We start from the raw sequence: 18,702 nt of genomic DNA on the forward strand, positions 1-18,702 counted from the left end.
CGTGGCTGCTATGCTGGAGTCTCTCTGAACCTATGCTGGTTCAGGAGTTGCCCGATTTTGAATCGTTCTTTGCTCAACTAAATTCTGTGAAATTTAATTGGTCTAAGGTTTTTCTTTTAATACTCCATAAGAAGGGGAGTGTTCTGAGGGGGTCTTATCTCCGCTGCTGTTTGGTCTTCAATATTTACAGGAAATCAGCTGCAGAGGTTGCAGTTGCATGCAGCGGTGTTGACTCAGGCTACAAAGTCACATTCTTCTCAAGGCTCTAAAGAATTTGAAGTTCCAACAGCTTTAAGTCCCAATTATTTTAAGTTTGAATTTAATTTCACAGCACTCACCCACACTCACACACATACACTCACTCACAATTGTCTGACACCAGCTGGGTGTCCAACAATTTGGACACTACCCAGAGTGAGTGCAGACTCCAGGGGCGGCTCCTCCTTCCCACGCCGGCCACAAGTGGGCTTCCCAGGCTACCTGCACTTCTGTCCAATTTGGCTTCAAATTCAGGAGTTCCCATGGTCCCCATTCAGGTTTGATAATCCGATAGGACAACTCAAAGACTCACAAAGTGTTATACTTCCAATTACAGTTTTGTATAAAGGATACAGCACAGGAACTACCAAACAGAAAAGGCACATAGGGTGAGGTCTGGGTGGGGCAGCCACAGAGTCCCCATCACCTCTCCTCCTATTCGCAGGGGGGGTCCAGACAGGTCTGCAGCATCCTCAGTTCTTGCCTCCTCAGAAGAAAGAATTTGACAAAGTGGGCATAAGGCAGAGTGAGAGGCCCAGGCAAGTCTAAAGCTTTACTAAAGCTTTCGAGCAGGAACAAAAGGAAGGCAACTACACTTGGAAGAGGGCCAGGCAGGTGGCTTGAGACATCTAGTGCACGGTTTGACCTTTGACTTAGGGTTTTCTGTGTTGGCATGCTCCTGGGGTCTTGCGTCCCTTCTCCCCTGAGTCTCGGAGCGGGCTTCTTCCCTTGGAGTGGGCTGTCCGCATGTGCAGTGATCCGCCAGCACTCGGGAGGGGCCACGTGCGCAGTGTGGTTACTGGAGTTGTGCGCATGCTCAGTTGAGGCGTTCTTCCTGTACCGGTCCAGTGTTTCTAGAAGAAGGTCCTATACCAGTTATGCTCCGCCATTTTGCGTCTTAGTGCTCATGCTTGAGCCCACGGGCACACTTTGTGAGATATTATTGAGAAGATGCTGATCACCAGTTTTCAGGTTTTTTCTATCTCTTGGGAGACTGTGTTTCCCTGGTGTGCAAGCTGCAACCAATTATTATTTTAGCGAGACAGCTAACAACTGCCTGCCCATCATTTGATGGTCACCTGACATTCCTGGTGGGGGAGGGGACTCTCCTGCCCTGCTCATGCCTGACTACCTACTGTAACATTTCCCCCTCAAGAGTCTAAGACCCCAATTCCTTGGGGAAAATGGATGGTCAGTCTTTTGTAACTGCTTCCTGCAGTTATAGAGAGGGGCGGTGGTGGTTGTTCTGTGGGTCTTGGCCTCTGCTAGCTGTCCAGGCAGGGTGGCTCCGTGGGTTGGTGAGAGTAGTATCCAGCCAGGTCAAAGGGAAATGGGCAGAACTTTGCCTCTGTCATGTCCCACTGATGGGAAGTCTAGTGGTCTCCTGTAGAAGGGTGACTCTTTTTTTTTTTTTTTTTTTTTTTTGAGATGGAGTCTTGCTGCGTCACCCAGGCTGGAGTACAGTGGTGCAATCTTGGCTCAGTGCCACCTCTGCCTCCCAGATTGAAGCTATTCTCCTGCCTCAGCCTCCCAAATAGTTGGGATTACAGCGTGCACCACTATACGTGACTAATTTTTGTATTTTTAGTAGAAACAGAGTTTCACCTTGTTGGCCAGGCTGGTCTCAAACTCCTGACCTCAAGTGATCCACCTGCCTCAGCCTCCCAAAGGGCTGGGATTACAGGCATGAGCCACTGTGCCTGGCCAGAAGGGTGACTTTTGAATATTGAGGGGATGGCATCTCTCACTGAGGATCAGCTGGAGACAAATCAGGTTATTAGATTTAGAAGAATGTCAAAACAAAATAAGGGGGTAAGGACAGCTCCAAAAAATCCCAAGGTTGGTGACACTCCCAAGTAGCTGACACTCCTGGAAGCTGGGTGCATCTTCCTCCCAGCACAGCCAGAAAGTCCAGAGATTTTATTTCAGAGACATGATTGATTAAATCATTGGCCATGTAATTGAACTCAGTCTCCAGTCCCCTTCTGGGGGTCACACGTGGGGCCGAAGGTTCCAACCCTCTAAGCAAGTGCTTAGTCTTTCTGTGGCCAGCCCCTCCCTTGAATCTAAGGTCCCACCAGGAGTCCCTGTTTAATAGCAGAAGCTCAGGTTAGGTCAAAACGGGCTCATTATGAATAATAAAAAACACTCTCATCTCTCAGGAAATTCCAAGGGTTTTTGAAGCTCTGTGCCAGGATTGGGTACAAAGACTGGCAATGTGTTTCTGTCTTACTATATACCACACTCACCCCCACACACACTCACGTTCCTTCACACACTCACATTGCCTTACACACTGCTGGTTCTCATGGGCCTGGTGACCAAGGAGGCAGCTCCACCTTGAACCTCCATAGAGGCAAAGCAACCTCATTTCTTTGAAAGACTCCACGTCCTGGGGTCAGTTCAACTTCAGGGGAATGCACTAGTTCAGAGATGCTGCAGCTCCAAGTAGGGTGACGATTTGGCAGCAGCCGAGGCTTGTCTGTAAGCCTCTGAGCAGAGAGCCAGGCCTGGCGGAGGCATCTAGAGGTAAGCCAATGTCCAGTAGGAACACCTTGTGGGCAGGCACCACCTCCTCCCCTTTCCCCTCGCTCCCGCATGAAGCAGCGCAGCATCATTTGTCTGGGGTAATACCCGAGGTTCGTTGCCTCACACCAAGGAAATAAAGGTTACGAACACACAAGGAATGAGGTTAAGAGCAGAGGTTTAAAAGATGAAAGAAAGAGAAAAGCTCTTTCCTGCAGAGAGAGGGTGTCCTGAACAGGTCTTCCGGTCCATGGTGAAGTGCAGGAGGTCTTATAGGTGAGCTTGAGGAGGAAGTATCTGATTTACATAGAGTACCAGAGATTGGCTGGACAGGTGTGCCATTTGCATTGCACGAGAAGAAGCTGGCTGCCCCACCCTAATCTTTTATTATGTAGATGGATTCTCTACATGACCAGGGCTATGTTGCCTACTTTTCCACTGTACACGTGGTGACAAAGAAAAGGGAAGGTGGAGCCTCCATGTTGAACATACCTGGCTTCCAGGTAACCCTTTTCTATTGGCACAGCTGCCGGCATTCGCCCGTGCAAGCTTCCAGGTTGCTTGTCTATGTTTGCAGCTTGAGTTTTTCAGACTGTTCTTTGTTATAGAAGAAATTATTTGGGGGCTGCTTTTTGTTAAAAGGGAAGCTCAGCAGAGGACCCTGTTACCCTCACTCTCTGCCTAAATACTTTCTTTTTAGCTCCTGTATCACCGGAGTACCCCTTCCATCGCCCCCTGTTGCTCCTGGTTCTAATTATCTCTTCATCCTGCTCTGCTGGAGGGGAGGGGCTGCGAAAAACTCATTTCCAACCTCAGTTTGGTAACTAGTGATTCATCGCGCTGCTGCTCTGGAAGGGCCGTACGCTCTCACGGAGACCAGGATCTTAGGCCGCAGGGCCGCCCTCTGCAAGCCAAGTGGAGGCAAAATTGAGCACTCAGGATCTAGAGGTGAAGGTCCTGAGTTTCAGGTCTCAGCTCCACCACTTACAACCCTGTGATCATGAGCATTACTTGCCTCTCTCTGCCTCAGTTTCCTCATCTATAAAATGGGGATAACCATAATGTCTCCCCCATAGGTTTAATAGGAGAATTAAGTGAGATCATAGAATCTAATTAATGCACTAGTATTTGGATTTAGACCAGACTAGGGAGGCCATTAATCATTAATAGTAATACGGTTCTAGTATTTTTTTTAACAATTATACATAACAACTATAGAATAACAATGATTATGATGATACAGCAATATAGTAATATTAGTAATCAATACAATAGCAGCAGAATTTGGGATATCACCAGAGCAGGGTCAGGACAGAGGACTCCTCAGGAGCCTCCTGTGCTTGGGGCTGTATCCTCGTGTTACCAGAAAGGGTTCCGGATCCAGACCCCAAGAGTAGGTTCTTGGATCTGACACAAGAAAGAATTTGGGGTGAGCCCACAGAATAAAGTGAAAGCAAGTTTATTAGAGAAGTGAAGAAGCAAAAGAATGGCTGCTCTATCCTGGTGCACTGTCTCATACTCATGCTTGACTGAATATGCTTATGGTTTCTTCTTGATTATTTGCTAAACAGAGGGTAGATTATTCATGCGTATTCCAGGAAAGGGGCAGGCAATTCCTGGAACTAAGAGTCCCTCCCCTTTTTAGATATAGGGTAACTTCCTGACGTTGCCATGACATCTGTAAACTGTCATGGCGCTGGTGGGAGTGTCTTTTAGCATGCCGATGCATTATAATTAGCACATAATGAGCAGTGAGAACGACCAGAGGTCACTTTGGTCGCCATCTTGGTTTTGGTGGGTTTGGGCCGGCTTCTTTACCACATCCTGTTTTATCAGCAGGGTCTTTGTGACCTGTATCTTGTGCCCACCTCCTGTCTCATCCTGTGACTTAGAATGCCCTAACCTCCTGGGAATGCAGCCCAGCAGGTCTCAGCCTTATTTTACCCAGCCCCTATTCAAGATGGGGGTCACTCTGGTTCAAACGGACACTCAGATATCCCAGTGTCCCTGCTCTGCAGCCTTTCTTCAGCAACCTTGGCCAGACACCTAGTTTTCCAAACTCTAACCCAGAAGCTTGGGGCTGGAGTAGGAGAGGCTTAAGCTCCAGGGGTGGGGTCAAGACCAGAGCCGGGAGGGGAAGACACAGACCAAGTCCTTCCCCTATCCAGGGATGCCCCCTCCCGCTTCCTGGGAAAGCTGTGCCACAGGAGGTTGGGGAGATTCCAGAAGGTGTCACCTGGAAAGGAGGGATGAGCTTGCTGGGACCTGCCAAGATTCAAAGGACATTTTAAAACAGCAGAGTCTGTGAAAGGCAGCAGAATCCCGCTCCCCATGTTTGCCCTCGGGACCCTCACTGAAGCAGAACCATTGCTCAGAGCGTGAGAAGGAGAAGCAAGTGTCCATGAACATGCTGGCTCCGGGTGAGACCTCAGCTAGTGTTTGGTTTCTAGAGCACAGCTGCGTCCTCAGGGCCTAGAGTCATGGTTTTATCAGAAGAGAGTAAACCCACAGCAGAAGCAAGTCTTCCTGCTCAGGACTTGGAGTCTGCATGCAGAGGCCTCGTGGCATGGAGGTCCCAAGCGTTGACACCAGTGTCTGGAGGCCAAATCCAGTTCTTCCCTTATAGCTGTGAGACCTTGGCCAGGATCACCTTCCAGAGCATGTCCTGTGGGCCAAGCCCTAACAGGTATTAACTCAGTCAGTCATCACACCAGCTTGAGGAGGGGGCATCCTGTTATAATCAGAGAGTACCTCAGTTCCTTCATCTGTGAAATGGGGATAATAATAAAACTCATGGGGTGATGGAGAGGATGGAGCAAGTTACTATATGTGGAGTGTCCTGATGGGTCTTGTCACAGCGAGAGCTCTATATTAAGTATTAGCTATTTTTATTTTTTCAGAGGAAAAAAAGGTGTGAATTGACCAATATCTGTGATTGTCTCCAGCAGCCTCCCCCAGAGCATACGTGCTGGGGTGAGAGTTGAAATTCAACCTGACTCCCGTACGTTAGAGCTTTTCTGAGTGTAGACTCAGGACCACTCACATAAGAGCCAGCCAATTCCAGCCGCCCTTACAGAACCAGCATCTCGGGGTGGGGGCATAGGAATCTTAAGACCTCCCCCGGCCATGGACTCTGTGCCTCCAATACCCTTACAGAAACATTGATTTCATTGAACCCTTCAGTGGGCAAATGAGAAACTGAGCATGCAAGATCCTAGTGTGGACATGGGCCAGGTGACACAAGACTCTTGGGGCAGAACCCCCAGTGTCCCTGAGGTATCCTTGACCTCCCTAGCCTGCCTCCTCATTTCAGGAACCTTCCAGATGACTTCCATCCCATGGTTGTCCTCCTCACCTTCACCCAAATCTTTGATTCACAGAGCTCCCTCCCCTTCTTTGGTTTCAGATGTTCCTGGTCCGCCGGGACAGCAGCTCGAAGCAGCTGGTGCTCTGTGTCCACTTTCCTTCCCTGAACGAGAGCTCAGCCGAGGTGCTCGAATACACCATTAAGGAAGAAAAGTCAAGTAAGTGCCCGTCTTCTCTGTTTTCACTTTGACCACACGGCAGCAGCAGCAGCAGCAGCAGCAGCAGCGAGGCTGCACCTTCTAGCCACAGACTCTCCCATACGCACTGATGGTGTTTAAAATTAGAAAGAGGAAAAGCTTTCAGTCACTGAAGTTACTTAGCCAGACTTGTTCTGAACTCAGTTCATCATCCAAAGTCAGTGTGAATTTCTGCTCACCCTCGTCGCAGCTGGTTGGCTTTGCGTTCTTGTGGCCACAGTGAAGTTTCCTCTTGTTAGCTCAATGCAGGGATGCTGGAGAAAGGGAGGAAAAGAAGAAGAAATGTCTGCACCCTTGGTTCCTAGTGTCAGCTCAGCACACACTCAATCCATGATTGCAGACAAGTCACTTAATCTTTCTGAGCCTCAGTTTTCTCTTCTGTCAAATGCACATAATAGTCACAGAGCTTTTGTGAGGGTCAAACTGACAAACACTTTGAAAGACAAAAATCTGGACCAGACTGGATGGCTCACACCTATAATCCCAACACTTCGGAAGGTAGAGGCTGGAGGATTCCTTGAGCCCGGGATCTGGAGACTAGCCTGAGCAACATAGAAAGACACCATCTCTACAAAAGATAAAAATAAATAAGCCAGGTGTGATAGAATGCACCTGTGGCCCCAGCTACTTGGGAGGCCGAGGTGGAAGGATGGCTTGAGCTAGGGAGGGTGAGGCTGCAGTGAACTATAATTGTGCCACTGCATTCCATCCTGGGTAACAGAAGGAGATTTAAAAAAAAAAAAAAAAGACAGAAATCCTGTGTGTGTGTAGTGCTGCTAGAAGTAGGCATGGGCCTCAGTGGGAAAATGTTTCGTGCCCCCTCCCTAGGGCGGGTTTGTTCTGATAATATGGTGTCACTGGGTTTGGGGCCCTTGTGGACTGCTGGGCACCCCATCTGTGCCAGCTTCCCCTCCTCGCATGGTACGACCACTCAGTGGGTGCTTCTTCCCCTCTGCCCAGATAGACCCAATTTATCAAGACGGAAATTGCAACAGAGAAAGAGTTTGATGTACATAAAGCCAACTAAACAGGAGATGGAGCTTTATTATTACTCAAATCAGCCTCCCTGAAAATTTGGAGGCTAGGGTTTTTTAAAGACAGTTTGGCGGGTAGGAGGGGCATGGAGGGGGAAAGCTGATTGGTTGGGTCAGGGATGGAATCGCAGGGAGTTGAATCTGTCTTCTTGCACTGAGTCAGTTCCTGGGTGAGGGCCACAAGACCAAATGAGCCAGTTTACTGGTCTGGGTGGCGGGCACCAGCAGATCCGTAAGAAAGAATGCAGACCTCAAAAGCCAATCTTAGGTTTTATGATAGTAACGTTATCTACAGGAGCAACTGAGGACATTAGTGATCTTGTGGCCTCTGGCTACATGACTCCTGAGCTATAATTTCTTTTTTTCTTCTTTTCTGTGTTTTTTTTTTTTTTTTTTTTGAGACAGAGTTTCGCTCTTGTTGCCTAGGCTGGAGTACAATGGCATGATCTTGGCTCACCACAACCTCCGCCTCCCAGGTTCAAGTGATTGTCCTGCCTCAGCCTCCCTAGTAGCTGGGATTACAGGCATGTGCCACCACACCCGGCTAATTTTTGTATTTTTAGTAGAGACGGAGTTTCTCCACATTGGTCAGGCTGGTCTCGAACTCCCCACCTCAGGTGATCTGCCCACCTTGGCCTCCCGAAGTGCTGGGATTACAGGCGTGAGCCACCGTGTCTGGCCCTGAGCCATAATTTCTAATCTTGTGGCTAATTTGTTAGTTTTTCAAAGGTGGTCTGGTCTCCAGGCGAGGAGGAGATTTGTTTCAGGGAGAGGCTGTTACTATCTTTGTTTCAAAGTTAATTCTAAACTAAATTCCTCCCAGAGTTAGTTCCGCCTATGCCTAGGAATGAACAAGGGTAGTTTGGAGGTTAATGGCAAGATGGAATTGGTTAGGTCAGATCTCTTTCATTATCATTTCCTCGTCATAATTTTTGCAGAAGCAGTTTCAGTGGCTATGTGTACGTGCCAGGCATTCAGATCCAAACAGCCTGTTAGAAGAATCTGTAGAATATTCCAAGCACTGGTTTACATCTCTTGTAAATGGATCCAGGGTGTTGAGGGAAGCCTTTTACCCTCGGCTAGCAGCAGAGTGACAACAGTTAAGAAGACTCATTAAATATCCTCAAGCCTTTGTTTCTCAAGAAACATGTGTGCCTGACACTGGGAAGATGCAAAGACGAAGCAAACAGAGTTCTTGGCCTCAGGGGCCTCCAAATCTGGTTGGAGGGTGAGGACACACGGGCATGGGGGACAGACATCACTTGCTGTGCAGTATGCAGGCGTTACTGCAAAGGGACCTCTGGCTGGGGGCACAGAGGATACAGGTCACTGTGGGAAGGATTCAGGAGGGTGTCAAAAAGGAAGAAGCCTCAGACTGGGTCCCGAAGGTGAGTATATTAGTTCAATTCAAGGTTAATCTTCTAGCCCTAGAAGTGGACTAGGAAGGGAACGCAGAAGCAGATTACCTTTCTTGCTATAAGGAGATCTTTCCGCAGAGACCCAGAGCCCCACAGAATGGATAAAACAAAACTCCCCGGGCGCGGTGGTTCATGCCTGTAATCCCAGCACTTTGGAAGGCGGAGGCAGGCGGATCACGAGGTCAAGAGATCGAGACCATCTTAGCCAACATGGTGAAACACCATCTCTACTAAAAATACAGAAATTAGCTGGATGTGGTGGCACGCGCCTGTAGTTCCAGCTACTTGGGAGGCTGAGGCAGGAGAATTACTTGAACCTGGGAGACGAAGGGTGCAGTGAGCTGAGATCGCACTCCTGCACTCCAGCCTGGCGACAGAGCGAGACTCCATCTCAACAACAACAAAAACAAAACACAACCCACACATTCATGTGTTCAGCAGAGTTATGGAGTGCCCATTCTGTGCCAGGCACTGTTCACTGCCTCTCGGAGCTCACTTCAGGTGGAGGGAGGGAATAAAGAGTAACCATCCAGGATGACTGGCAGATGGAGAGGTGTGCTATGGGGAACATGTGAGCATGGATAATTAGCTAGCTCCTGCAAGAACCAGCATAATGGCTTAACCCCAGAAGCTGGTTTCCCACTCATAGGCAAGGTTCCTGGCCAGTGGGGAAGGAACAGGGACCCCAGTGGAAGAAGAGGCTCTGCCACCTTCAGCGTGCAGCCTCCAGTTTCCTAGGACTGACTCCAAGCCAGTAGGCTGGAAGGGGGAAAGAGCATGGAGAAGGCTTGTGGTTGGGTCTTCCTGCCAAGGCCTAGGAGTGGGTGTGTCACCTGTGCCGCATTCCATTGACTAGAACTTGGTCATATGATCACAGCTAACTGCAAGGGAAACTGGGTCCAACCATGTGCCCAGGAAAAAGAACAGCACCTGGGTTTTGAACTACTAGAAGCCTGATCCATGGGTAGTAAGGATAGCGAGTGTGGGGTTGGGGCAAATCATTTATATAGCAAACTTGATTGACACCTCCATCCTGTGAAGTCCAGCGTGGAAGAAAATGTGAGGTTCTCAAAGGAGGAGAGTGTTATGGTTTTCCCAGACCAAGTGTACAGCACCCTCTGATGACAGCAGAAGAGGTAGGGCTCTTTGGGGCATCCACTGCTCTCCAAGAACCTGAGTCCCTTCTCATTTGGCCAGGGCCAGGCCGCCTTAGCAGGTGCCCCTGAGGCCACACAGCCCCTGGGTGTGCTTATGGTCTCCTGGGAGATAGAGAGGACCATCCTCTATCTATTAGTAGATAACAGATACAAGGAGGGTTCTGGCCTGTCTCTTACTAAGAGCAGCCAGGCTTTCAGGGACTCAGCTGCCACCTGCGAGTTACCTACAACTTTTAGAAACCCAAGAGCCGGCTGTGCTCTTGAATTTCCACAGGAACATTGGGAAAGTAGCAGAGGTTGGAGGTTGCGATGAGCTGAGCTGATCAGCCTGTGCTCTAGGAGCCTGAGGAGGGAGTGCTCTTCACAGGCAGGGTGGCCAGGAAGGCTTCCTGGAGGAAAGGCACATCAGGCTGGATCAGCAGACTGTCTGAAAGTTCTGCTGACGTCCTTTGCGCCGTACTCCTTCCCGACCTCCCTGCCCAGCCTCCAGGGTCACCACTCCACTGTCTCTCCAACCCAATGACACTCCTGGAAACCAGGACATTGTGTCTGGTTTCATGTCTCGTTTCCCATTAGTCACCAATGAAAAACCAAAACTGGTTGGTAGTTAAACAGCAGTAAAAACAGGATTTGCTCAGAACTATTGCATTAAGGACGAAGAGACCTCGGTATAGAACTGGGCTCAACTCCAAATAGAGCATGGGCAGGTGGGGGTTATAGCCAGGAAGCAGGGTGGGGGCAGTGGATGGAAAATCACTAAGGGGAAACATTAGAGGTAGGGAGGATTCTGGTGAAACTGACCCAACAGGATTCTTGCTGAAGGCAGGCAGGGTGATCAGACAGCACCCGGGAGGATGGTGGAGGTCGAAGAAACTGATCAGATATTGACAGTGATCAGATATCAAGGGGGAGGGGTTTTTCTAAACCAGCGAAACAGGATTCTTGCTAAAACGGGATTTTAGCAGGCACAGATGAGCCTAGGAGAAGGTTCAGGAGCCTGACTAAAGTTTGGTCAAGCAACTAATTTTTTCAAGCCCAAGGGACAAATCAGGTCACTCAGAGACAGAGACGGCCAGCCTACTTCTGTGGGTTCTTTCTTCCTCCCAGGGCCATGTGGCCAAATCTCACTTTCCATTTTTATTTTATTTTATTATTATTTTTTATTATACTTTAAGTTCTAGGGTACATGTGCACAACGTGCAGGTTTGTTACATATGTATACATGTGCCATGTTGGTGTGCTGCACCCATTAACTCGTCATTTACATTAGATATATCTCCTAATGCTATCCCTCCTCCCACCCCCTCCCCACAATAGGACCCGGTGTGTGATACTCCTCTTCCTGTGTCCAAGTGATCTCACTGTTCAATTCCCACCTATGAGTGAGAACATGCGGCATTTGGTTTTCTGTTCTTGCGATAATTTGCTGAGAATGATGGTTTCCAGCTGCATCCATGTCCCTACAAAGGACACGAACTCATCCTTTTTTATGGCTGCATAGTATTCCATGGTGTGTATGTGCCACATTTTCTTAATCCAGTCCATCACTGATGGACATTTGGGTTGATTTCAAGTCTTTACTATTGTGAATAGTGCCGCAATAAACATACGTGTGCATGTGTCTTTATAGCAGCATGATTTATAATCCTTTGGGTATATCCCCAGTAATGGGATGGCTGGGTCGAATGGTATTTCTAGTTCTAGATCCTTGAGGAATCGCCACACTGTTTTCCACAATGGTTGAACTAGTTTACAGTCCGACCAACAATGTAAAAGTGTTCCTATTTCTCCACATCCTCTCCAGCACCTGTTGTTTCCTGATTTTTTTAATGATTGCCATTCTAACTGGTGTGAGATGGTATCTCATTGTGGTTTTGATTTGCATTTCTCTGATGGTGAATGATGAGCATTTTTTCATGTGTCTGTTGGCTGTATGAATGTCTTCTTTTGAGAAGTGTCTGTTCATATCCTTTGCCCACTTTTTGATGGGGTTGTTTGTTTTTTTCTTGGAAATTTGTTTGAGTTCTTTGTAGGTTCTGGATATTAGCCCTTTGTCAGATGAGTAGATTGCAAAAATTTTCTCCCATTCTGTAGGTTGCCTGTTCACTCTGATGGTAGTTTCTTTTGCTGTGCAGAAGCTCTTTAGTTTAATTAGATCCCATTTGTCAATTTTGGTTTTTGTTGCCATTGCTTTTGGTGTTTTAGCCATGAAGTCCTTGCCCACGCCTATGTCCTGAATTGTATTACCTAGGTTTTCTTCTAGGGTTTTTATGGTTTTAGGTCTAACATTTAAGGCTCTAATCCATCTTGAATTAATTTTCATATAAGGAGTAAGGAAAGGATCCAGTTTCAGCTTTCTACTTATGGCTTTCCCAGCACCATTTATTAAATAGGGAATCCTTTCCCCATTTCTTGTTTTTGTAAGGTTTGTCAAACATCAGACGGCTGTAGATATGTGGTATTATTTCTGAGGGCTCTGTTCTGTTCCATTGTTCTATGTCTCTGTTTTGGTACCTGTTTTGGTTAGTGTAGCCTTGTAGTATAGTTTGAAGTTAGGTAGCGTGATGCCTCCAGCTTTGTTCTTTTGGCTTAGGATTGTCTTGGCAATGCGGGGTCTTTTTTGGTTCCATATGAACTTTAAAGCAGTTTTTTTCCAATTCTGTGACGAAAGTCATTGGTAGCTTAATGGGGATGGCATTGAATCTATAAATTACCTTGGGCAGTATGGCCATTTTCACAATATTGATTCTTCCTATCCATGAGCATGGTATGTTCTTCCATTTGTTTATGTCCTCTTTTATTTCACTGAGCAGTGGTTTGTAGTTCTCCTTGAAAGAGGTCCTTTATATCTCTTGCAAGTTGGATTCCTAGGTATTTTATTCTCTTTGAAGCTATTGTGAATGGGAGTTCATTCATGATTTGACTCTCTGTTTGTCTGTTACTGGTGTATAAGAATGCTTGTGATTTTTGCACATTGATTTTGTATCCTGAGACTTCGCTGAAGTTGCTTATCAGCTTAAGGAGATTTTGGGCTGAGACAATGGGGTTTTCTAGATAGACAATCATGTCATCTACAAACAGGGACAATTTGACTTCTTTTCCTAACTGAATACCCTTGATTTCTTTCTCCTGCCTGATTGCCCTGGCCAGAACTTCCAACACTATGTTGAATAGGAGTGGTGAGAGAGGGCATCCCTGTCTTGTGCCAGTTTTCAAAGGGAATGCTTCTAGTTTTTGCCCATTCAGTATGATATTGGCTGTGGGTTTGTCATAAATAGCTCTTACTATTTTGAGATACGTTCCATCAATACCGAATTTATGGAGAGTTTTTAGCATGAAGGGCTGTTGAATTTTGTCAAAGGCCTTTTCTTCATCTATTGAGATAATCATGCGGTTTTTGTCTTTGATTCTGTTTATATGCTGGATTACGTTTATTGATCTGCATATGTTGAACCAGCCTTGCACCCCAGGGATGAAGCCCACTTGGTCCTGGTGGATAAGCTTTTTGATGTGCTGCTGGATTCAGTTTGCCAGTATTTTATTGAGGATTTTTGCATCGATGTTCATTAGGGATATTGGTCTATAATTACCTTTTTTTGTTGTATCTCTGTCAGGCTTTGGTATCAGGATGATGTTGGCCTCATAAAATGAGTTAGGGAGGATTCCCTCTTTTTCTATTGATTGGAATAGTTTCAGAAGGAATGGTACCAACTCCTCCTCATACCTCTGATAGAATTCGACTGTGAATCTGTCTGGTCCTGGACTTTTTTTGGTTGGTAGGCTATTAATAATTGCCTCAATTTCAGAGCCTGCTATTGGTCTATTCAGGGATTCAACTTCTTCCTGGTTTAGTCTTGGGAGAGTGTAAGTGTCAAGGAAATTATCCATTTCTTCTAGGTTTTCTAGTTTATTTGCATAGAGGTATTTATAGTGTTCTCTGATGGTAGTTTGTATTTCTGTGGGGTCGGTGGTGATATCCCCTTTATCATTTTTTATTGCATCTGTTTGATTCTTCTCTCTTTTCTTCTTTATTAGTCTTGCTAGCGGTCTATCAATTTTGTTGATCTTTTCAAAAAACCAGCTCCTGGATTCATTGATTTTTTGGAGGGTTTTTTGTGTCTCTATCTCCTTCAGTTCTGCTCTGATCTTAGTTATTTCTTGCCTTCTGCTAGCTTTTGAATGTGTTTGCTCTTGCTTCTCTAGTTCTTTTACTTGTGATGTTAGGGTGTCAATTTTAGATCTTTCCTGCTTTCTCTTGTGAGCATTTAGTGCTATAAATTTCCCTTTACACACTGCTTTAAATGTGTCCCAGAGATTCTGGTATGTTATATCTTTGTTCTCATTGGTTTCAAAGAACATCTTTATTTCTGCCTTCATTTCGTTATGTAGCCAGTAGTCATTCAGGAGCAGGTTGTTCAGTGTCCATGTAGTTGAGCAGTTTTGATTGAGTTTCTTAGTCCTGAGTTCTAGTTTAATTGCACTGTGGTCTGAGAGACAGTTTGTTATAATTTCTGTTCTTGTACATTTGCTGAGGAGTGCTTTACTCCCAACTATGTGGTCAATTTTGGAATAAGTGCGATGTGGTGCTGAGAAGAATGTATATTCTGTTGATTTGGGGTGGAGAGTTCTGTAGATGTCTATTAGGTCTGCTTGGTGCAGAGTTGAGTTCAATTCCTAGATATCCTTGTTAACTTTCTGTCTCGTTGATCTGTCTAATGTTGACAGTGGAGTGTTGAAGTCTCCCATTATTATTGTATGGGAGTCTAAGTCTCTTTGTAAGTCTCTGAGGACTTGCTTTATGAATCTGGGTGCTCCTGTATTGGGTGCATATATATTTAGGATAGTTATCTCTTCCTGATGAATTGAGCCCTTTACCATTATGTAATGGCCTTCTTTGTCTCTTTTGATCTTTGATGGTTTAAAGTCTGTTTTATCAGAGACTAGGATTGCAACCCCTGCTTTTTTTTGTTCTCCATTTGCTTGGTAGATCTTCCTCCATCCGTTTATTTTGAGCCTATGTGTGTCTCTGCATGTGAGATGGGTCTCCTGAATACAGCAAGCTGATGGGTCTTGACTCTTTATCCAGTTTGCCAGTCTGTATCTTTTAATTGGACCATTTAGTCCATTTATATTTAAGGTTAATATTGTTATGTGTGAACTTGATCCTGTCATTATGTTATTAGCTGGTTATTTTGCTCGCTAGTTGATGCAGTTTCTTCCTAGCATCAATGGACTTTACATTTTGACATGTTTTTGCAATGGCTGGTACCTGTTGTTCCTTTCCATGTTTAGTGCTTCCTTCAGGGTCTCTTGTAGGGCAGGCCTGGTGGTGACAAAATCTCTAAGCATTTGCTTGTCTGTAAAGAATTTTATTTCTCCTTCACTTATGAAACTTAGTTTGGCTGGATATGAAATTCCGGGTTGAAAATTCTTTTCTTTAAGAATGTTGAATATTGGCCCCCACTCTCTTCTGGCTTGGAGAGTTTCTGCCGAGAGATCCGCTGTTAGTCTGATGGGCTTCCCTTTATGTGTAACCCGACCTTTCTCTCTGGCTGCCCTTAACATTTTTTCCTTCATTTCAACTTTGGTGAATCTGACAATTATGTGTCTTGGAGTTGCTCTTCTCGAGGAGTATCATTGTGGCATTCTCTGTATTTCCTGAATTTGAATGTTGGCCTGCCTTACTAGGTTGGGGAATTTCTCCTGGATGATATCCTGCAAAATATTTTCCAACTTGGTTCCATTTTCCCCGTCACTTTCAGGCACCCCAATTGGACGTAGATTTGGTCTTTTCACATAATCCCATACTTCTTGGAGGCTTTCTTCATTTCTTTTTACTCTTTTTTCTCCATGCTTCTCTTCTCATTTCATTTCATTCATTTGGTCTTCAATCACTGATACTCTTTCTCTCAGTTGATCGAGTCGGTTACTGAAGCTTGTGCATTTGTCACGTAGTTCTCTTGTTATGGTTTTCATCTCTACCAGTTCTTTTAAGGTCTTCTCTGCATTGATTATTCTAGTTATCCATTCATCCATTCTTTTTCCAAGGTTTTTAGTTTCTTTGCACTGGTTACATAGTTCCTCCTTTAGCTCTAGAAATTTGATCGACTGAAGCCTTCTTCTCTCAACTCATCAAAGTCATTCTCCGTCCAGCTTTGCTCCGTTGCTGGCGAGGAGCTGCATTCCTTTGGAGGGGGGAGATGCGCTCTGATTTTTTGAATTTCCAGCTTTTCTGCACTGCTTTTTCCCCATCTTTGTGATTTTATCTGCCTTTGGTCTTTGATGATGGTGATGTACTGATGGGGTTTTGGTGTGGGTGTCCTTTCTGTTTGTTAGTTTTCCTTCTAACAGTCAGGACCCTCAGCTGTAGGTCTGTTGAAATTTGCTTGAGGTCCACTCCAGACCCTGTTTGCCTGGGTATCAGCAGCAGAAGCTGCAGAAGATAGAATATTGCTGAACAGCAAGTGTTGCTGTCTGATTCTTGCTCTGGAAGCTTCGTCTCAGGGGTGTACCCCACCATGTGAGGCACGTGAGGTGTGAAGTGTAGGTCTGCACCCAATTTTCCAGGTGTTGTGTGTCTCAGTTTCCCTTGGCTAGGAAAAGGGATTCCCTTCCCCCTTGTGCTTCCCAGGTTAGGCAATGCCTCGCCCTGCGTCAGCTCTCGCTGGTTGGGCTGCACCAGCTGACCAGCACCGATTGTCCAGCACTCCCCAGTGAGATGAACCCGGTACCTCAGTTTAAAATGCAGAAATCACCCATCTTGTGTGTCACGCTGGGAGCTAGAGGCTGGAGCTGTTCCTATTTGGCCATCTTGGGCATGCCACCTCTCCATTTTTAAACTTTTACAAATTTAGTGCTCAATTTGCTGAAAATATGATGAAAACCAAAAATCTTTCATGTAACCTAACACTTCCATCATCATTCATGTGCATTCACTATAAATACACAGGTGTCATACGTAAGTTTGTGTGTGTGTGATTTTGCTGTTTCTGTTTTTGCTTTTTTTTTTTTTTTTCTCCCTGAGATGGAGTCTTGCTCTATCGCCCAGGCTGGAGTGCAGTGGTGTGGTGTGATCTTGGCTTACTGCAACCTCTGCTTTCCGAGTTCAAGCAATTCTCCAGCCTCAGCCTACTGAGTAGCTGGGACTACAGGCATGCACCATCACGTCCAGATAATTTTTGTATTTTTAGTAGAAACCAGGTTTGACCATGTTGGCCAGGCTGGTCTCGGACTCCTGACCTCAGGTGATCCGCCTGCCTCAGCCTGCCAAAGCGCTGGGATTACAGGTGTGAGCCACCCGGCCTGGCCTGCCGTTTCCTTATATTACTCCATTGCTCCCCAAACCTCACTCCCCTGAGGTCAGCCACTAGGGTGCACCTAGACAACATTAAGAAAGCAGCAGGTAACTTGTTTCTTTGCCGAGTTGATATGCCACTCCTGCCTCTTTGCTCTCTTCCTGTTTGATGCCCTCCTCCTTGGCATAGCAATTGAGACAGACCATGGAAGCCACACAGCTTTTTGAATCCCAGCTGTTTTCTCCTGCCTGTGTGACCTTGTGCAAGTTACTTTACCTCTCCAGGCCTCAGTTGCTTTGCCTGTAAAATGGGGATAATGATGATGCTGCCAGCACAGGGCACTGGGAGGGGTTTGTGTGTCTACACTGCTTAGGACTTTAGACACTGTGGCCACGGTGACTGCAGTGAGGGGTGATCTGAGGCAGAAGTGGTCAAAGGAAAGGCCCAGGCCTGGAACTGGGGCCTTTTGTTGGGGTTCCCCACACAGAGCTGAGGCAAGGGAAGGAGACGTGGGGATGCCCCAAAAGGAGTAGCCAGCTTGATCTGTGACCCTGCTGTGTTTGAAGAAGAAACACTCGCTCTGACCACTTCTGTTTCCTTGTGCCTGGATTGTCCTCTAGTTTCTTGTTAAGTGTTTCCTTGAAACTCCCTGAAGCAGTCAGCTTGGGCTAGTCTTATGTAATAACAAACAACCCTAACCTCAGTTGCTTGCACACACATGGGTGTGCACACAAAGTAATGAGTGTGCAGTTGGCCTTCCAACATGTGGTTTCCACATCCATGGATTTAATCCAACATGGATCAAAAATATTCAAAGGAAAAAAAACAACAAAAAATAACAACACAATAATAAAAAATAATATAAATTAAAATATAGTATAACAACTATGTATATAGCATTTACATTGTATTAGGTATTATAAGTAACCTAGAAATTATTTAAAGCAGAGCTCCCTAACCTTTTTGGCACCAGCTTCATTCATGTCCCTGCAAAGAACATGATCTCATTCCTTTTAATGGCTGCATAGTATTCCATGGTGTATATGCACCATATTTTTCCACGGATGGGATGGGGATGGTTTCTGGGTGAAAGTGTTCCACTTCAGATCATCAGGCATTAGATTCTTATAAGGAGCCTGCAACCTAGATCCCTTCCATGCGCAGTTCACAATAGGATTCCTGCTCCTATGAGAATCTAATGCCCTCACTGATCTGGCAGGAGGAAGAGCTCCGGTGGTGAAGCTCGCCCTCCCGCTGCTCACCCCCTGCTGTGTGCCCCAGTTCCTACCAGTTCCCTGGCCCAGGAGTTGGGGACCCCTGATTTAAAGGATACAGGAGGACATGCATACGTTATAGGCAGATACTATGCCATTTCATATCAAGGACTTGAGCATCCTCAGATTTTGGTTTCTGAGTTGGGGGGGGATCTTGAAACGAACCCCCCACAGACA

General features: G+C 46.1%; 1 protein-coding gene across 8 annotated transcripts in view; it reads left to right on the top strand.

Annotated features, from left to right (window-relative positions):
- The window catches only part of RIN3 (Ras and Rab interactor 3), a 183,973-nt gene that overhangs the window by 56,691 nt on the left and 108,580 nt on the right, over positions 1-18,702 (top strand). For all 8 annotated transcript variants that reach the window (XR_012416082.1, XR_012416083.1, XM_065549265.1 and 5 more), the window contains exon 3: positions 6,191-6,308. Coding sequence is in view for 4 of the 8 variants with exons in the window: in XM_065549265.1 (XP_065405337.1) it covers positions 6,191-6,308 (118 nt within the window). In the remaining 4 variants the exon portion in view is untranslated. The remainder of the gene's footprint in view (positions 1-6,190; positions 6,309-18,702) is intronic.

This window comes from Macaca fascicularis, chromosome 7 (genome assembly GCF_037993035.2).
Source record: "Macaca fascicularis isolate 582-1 chromosome 7, T2T-MFA8v1.1".
Taxonomy (NCBI): Eukaryota; Metazoa; Chordata; class Mammalia; order Primates; family Cercopithecidae; genus Macaca; species Macaca fascicularis.